The 5174-nt window shown below is 53.4% G+C and overlaps 1 protein-coding gene across 1 annotated transcript; it reads left to right on the top strand.

The window, feature by feature from the left end:
- Positions 1 to 3876: 3876 nt before the first annotated feature.
- Positions 3877 to 4803, top strand: ATOH1 (atonal bHLH transcription factor 1). The gene has a single exon (XM_030565086.1). The coding sequence runs from the start codon at positions 3877 to 3879 to the stop codon at positions 4801 to 4803; it is 927 nt and encodes a 308-aa protein (XP_030420946.1).
- The last annotated feature ends 371 nt before the right edge of the window (positions 4804 to 5174 follow it).

Genomic DNA, 5174 nt, shown 5'->3' with positions numbered 1-5174 from the left:
GACTTCATGAAAGCTCCTCCTTATATTTGACTCTTACTGAATATCTTGGGCACAGAAAGAACTTACCTCTCTGGCATATAGCTCTCTGCAGGTATCTCATACCTGGCTCTGACAGGAACACCAGCTGAGAAGAGCTGATACCTAGAAGGAGAAAAAGGCACTCAACGAGGAAGAGCTGAGCACAGGTGTACCTGGGAAAGGGATTTTGCATTTTAGGGAAAAAACAGAAGTTATTGAGGGAGAAGACCTTGGGAAACAGTTGTAAGGCAATCCTGCATGACAGCATCCCAGGGTTCCCCCACCCATCTCTGGTGATGCTGCTGTGAAAAGTGGCATGAACTTCTTTACCTTGCAACAAGAGGTTTATGGGGAGAACGGAGTCCAGTGAAGGGTTATGGCTGGCGCTGTTGACTCCTAAAGGAAATGGACTCTGAAAGGGGTAACTGGTAATCCTGGACTTGCCTATCCACCAGGAGGAGATAGTGTATTAACTGGAAGTGAGAAACTGAGGTGCAGATATGTGACCAATGCCAATGATGTATTGTCATAAAGTTGCTAAATGCTTTTAAACATGGGTTTTTCAAATTTACTGCTTAAAGACAGCTTCAATTCTTTAAAAATGAAATTCTGCACATCATTGGTGATGGATATTATCTCTTCACTTTTTTGTGAAGAGTGTTAGCATATAAATAGCCATGCCATTTGTGGCTACTGCAAAGGCAAGGCAAGGAGTTCCAAAGTGCCGAGTCGGTGCTCAATCTGCTTGGAAGTCATAGATGTGAGATGCTAGGCATCTCCCTAGATTTGGCTATTTTAGTACTAAACTTCCACTTTTTCAAAATAAGGATACATAGGCAGGAGGGGGAGACAATAGGGTTACAAGGGTAGCTTAACTCTTAATATATTTAATTGCCCCTCTGCTCCTGTGTCTGTGTGTGAATATGGCTCTAGAGAACATTAGAAAAATCATTTTTGGTGTAGTTCCACTCACCTAAATGAATTTGCAGTACAGATTAATCTTGTCCACGGTGATCTGCCCACATTTATGCCTAAAGAAGTCAGTGGGGCTCTGTAGGAAAGGTTGCACTACAGAATGACTAGCAGGATCAGTGCCTCAATAAGCTGTATAAAATCACATAGTTGTGATCTGCTTTCTACTGACATCTCCGGACTGGGTTCAAAACCATAACACATTCCAGCTAAAGTCCACATTCATGTAAACTCCTTCATTTACACACACACTTGGCTTTAGAAGACCTCACTTGCTACAGAACAGCAATGCTGGCTCTTCCATACTTTTTATTTATTTATAAATAAACATACATACACTTTTATGCCTTCAAATGTCTATCTTGCATTTTATCTTCCATAGTTTTTTGCTCCATTCTGTTGGCTTCATCTGGACTGCATCTTCAATTTCTGAAGGATGCCTATATGATTCGAACCTTACTGCTTCATCCATGCCATTTGCTCACTAGGGAAGGGATTCAAGGGTGAGGGAGTATTTTTTGTTTGATTTTTGCTTTGCCACTCAGTTACATTATGTCACATGCGGAGTATAAGGATTTAGACTAACACTTTTTTAGATTAACCTCACTTTTGTGAAATCACCTTTTCTGAAGGCTAGTTTGTTAGGGTTAGTTTTTGGTGCAACTCCTCCCCTGAAGATATTACTTAATGGTTCAGGAAATGACTATGGTTGAGCTGCTATTGAAGATTAAGTTGAGAATAACGTCTCCTATGTGTGCTGTAGAACTAGCTGGTCTGAGAAGCAATTGTTGAGGGCGTTGAGAAACTATTTTCTAAAGATTCTTCAACTATAAGATTGGATCAGTTTATAAGCTGGTACCCTAGCTGAAGTCACTTAGTATTGTATTAGACTTAATTGCTGCTTTGATCTCCCTCCACAGTGTGCACTTGAATTCCTTGGCTGACAGAGACTGGTACAATTATCGAACTAGTATTGGTCTGCCTGAGTTGCTGTGGCCCTCCGTGGGGTCTGCTTTGGGCTCATGATTCCTGCTGAAGTCTGCAGCAGGTGATGTGAACTCGAGAATTTTGACAGGAAGGGGGAATGACTCCAGATTTTAATATCCTATGACAGCTCCAGAAATATATGTACTACTTGATTAGACAACTATTTATTATTTGCATTACCTTAGTAGGTATGAGCCCTAGTAATGGACCAGGACCCTGTTGTGCTGGTGCTGTACAAACAGAAAAAGCTGGTTCCTGCCTCCGTTTTCTCCTTCCACCCCGCCCAGGCTATTCAGTTGCGGTAACAAGCTGAGACTGGTGTGAAGAGAGGGAGAGCTTTGAGTATACGTCCTTATATCCCACGGAAAACTAGCCAGGTGCTTGCCTGGGTGCTACGCAGACGTGGCAGTAGCTAGGGGGCGCTTAGGCTGCCTGCCCTGCAAACTCTGCTTCAGGTTACGCTGTTGCTCTTCTTCTCGTCGTCCTCGTTAAAATGGCACTGAACTAAGATGTTTGTCTAAATAAGAGGTATCATTCCGCCGTCTGCATTGCACCGACGTTCAGGCTCGCAAAGACCTACAATTGCCCAAAATGCTGTACTGCTCTGCTGGACAGAAGGCGTTCAAATAAGTTTGCTGCCCTCGGTGATCTCAACAGAGGAGACGCCGGTGTTCGCACGGCTATCACGATCACGTATTAATCTGCCACTGACCAAATCCGCCTCTCGCCTTATTGAATGGCTGAGATCTTATGACTAAAGGGCAGGTTAAAATGTGGAGGTGGATAAGGACGGTCAGGCACTGAAGAACTTTGCACCTGGGGTGGGTTTATCCTGGTAAACAGCGAACGATAATCGCTCCTGTTTAAAGGGGATGAATGGGGGAACTCCTCAGGACCCTCTTTGGTGTTGGTAGAGAGTGCTCCAGCGCTTAAGAATATGCCTGCAGCGTGTATAAGAGCGGTATGTGTTTATATATGGAGTTAGGTTAGATACATCAGTCTCTTGTCTTCGGGCCAGCTACGCAGGGCGCGTTGTGCAGGTACCTGGCAGAGCTGGGAACGGGCCCTGTGCAGCGCGCCTCTGTGTGCAGGGAGTAGAGGACGTGCTTTTGGCCTGGGGCCAGTGGCTTTGCACGTCCTGCACGCTAGGCCCGCGCCCCTCTTTCGGTTCCACCCCGGGCGGTGGGGCGCAGGGTGACACGCGACGCCGCGGCACCTGGGCGCACACCTGCTCCCTAGGTGCCACGCTCCTTCTTGGGCGTCCCTGGCGCGCGCAGATGGCGCACGCCAAGCACCCTCTGCCACGCCCACGTGCTTAAAGCCATTTGCCTGGCACTGGCTCCCCCAGCTAGCCAAGAGCAGCCACGTGTCGGCCTCGCCCTCCTGCAGCTGGGCGCACACCTAGCCGCGGGCGGACGTGACTCCCCCCGCATCTAATGCGTTGGAGGCCTCGCTCGCTCTCACTGCCTCGCCCCCTACCCCCGGAGTCACGCCCGCAGTGACACCTCGTAGCCCCCCCGCGTGGGGGAGGGGAGGAGTATTGCTGTCTAGGGCACATCCCCGGAGTCTCTCTGAAACTTTTTCTCCCCTGGAGCGGGCCAAGCCCCTCCTGCCATTGGCTCCCAGCACGCGCCAGACCCGCGCGCTCCATTGGCTGAGCCGCCACGCGACCGGCGCGAGGCGGGGGGGGGGACCCTGGCGCGTGCCGCTTTTTAAAGGGGGCGCAGCGCCGTCCGCAACCGGAGAAGGCTGGTTGCACGCGAGCGGTGTGTGCGCCCGAGGTCCCCGGAGCCAGGGTAGAAGTGGGGGGGCGCGTGCAGTAGAACTCGCCAGGGCTGTTCTGCCCCGTCTCGCGCTTCCCTGCTTCACACCCCGCTTTGGTCTGCAGCGCCCGGCGCGATGAGCCACCTGCGGGCGGCCGCCGCCGGGTGGGTGGAAGGCGGCAGGGACTTGGGGGCCCAGCAACAGCTGGAGCAGACTCTCCTAGGGCAGGAGCATCCTGGCTGCGGTTTCCCCCCAGCTTGGCTGGGCATGTGCTGCCCGGCACGCGTCCCCGCAGCCGCCGCTGCCTCCGCCAGATACCTGCTGCCCGGAGCAGCCGAGGAGGAGGAGGAGGAGCCGCTGGAGGCGGGGGGAGCCGAGCAGCACCTGGGCGGCTGCAGCAGCAGGAGCAGCCCCCCGGGGAAACTCTGCAAGTTGCCAGGGGGCGTCCCGTCGGTGGAGGGGGTGTCGGGCTGCGGCAGGCAGCGCGCCCCGTCCGGGGGGCTCCGGCAGCAGGTGAGCGGCGTGCAGAAGCAGCGGCGGCTGGCGGCCAACGCCCGGGAGCGGCGGCGGATGCACGGGCTGAACCACGCCTTCGACCAGCTGCGCAATGTCATCCCCTCCTTCAACAACGACAAGAAGCTGTCCAAGTACGAGACCCTGCAGATGGCGCAGATCTACATTAGCGCACTGGCCGAGCTGCTGCACAGCCCGGCCGCACCCGCCGACACCCCGGGCAAGGGCGAGCACCGCTCCCCGCCCCACGAGTCAACCGGAGCAGAGGCCGGAGCTGCCGGGCAAGGACAGGGGCAGCAGCAGAGACCCTCGCCCTCCGGCCACTGCAGGACTCGCTTCCCCCAGCAGCCGGCTGCGGGGGGCTACTCGGTGCCGCTGGACCCTCTGCACTTCTCCTTCCAGGAGAACGCCCTGATGGCACAGAAAGTCCCATCTCCGGCCCTCCTGGGGCAGCCGCAGGAGAGGAGCAAACCATCGCCCAGGTCCCACAGGAGCGATGGGGAGTTCTCGCCCCGTTCCCACTACAGTGACTCTGATGAGGCCAGCTAGAGAGGGAGCCCAGCAGCGCCATGGGGGCGACAGGGGCAGAGCCACAACCAGAGCTGGCCCAGTCTGCGGGGGAAGGGGGGCGCGCTATGACTGCTGAAAACTTTGCCATGTACCTGCTTCCGCTGTTTAACAGCCTTTTGTGGTCTAAGTTCAAAATAGCATCGGTTCCTTTTAGCTTATGAATCTCCAGCCTTCTCCTTGGTTGGTCTATGGCAATGGCTATTTTGTGATTCAATGTCCCCGTTATCCACCCCACCCCGTTTCCCTTTCTTTGCATAGAGATTGTTTGTTTGTTTGTTTATAGTTTCTCCCCCACCCCCTTCCCCAACCAATGTGCTGCCTTGTAGTTCGGAGATTCACTTGCATTGCTA

This window comes from Gopherus evgoodei, chromosome 5, assembly GCF_007399415.2.
Source record: "Gopherus evgoodei ecotype Sinaloan lineage chromosome 5, rGopEvg1_v1.p, whole genome shotgun sequence".
NCBI lineage: Eukaryota > Metazoa > Chordata > Testudines > Testudinidae > Gopherus > Gopherus evgoodei.
The sequence above is the reverse complement of the archived record's forward strand: the minus strand, read 5'-3'. Positions and strand labels throughout refer to the sequence as shown.

Excerpts from the sequence above, each read along its gene's own strand:
- ATOH1 (XM_030565086.1), top strand. The coding sequence starts at position 3,877 with ATGAGCCACCTGCGGGCGGCCGCCGCCGGGTGGGTGGAAGGCGGCAGG.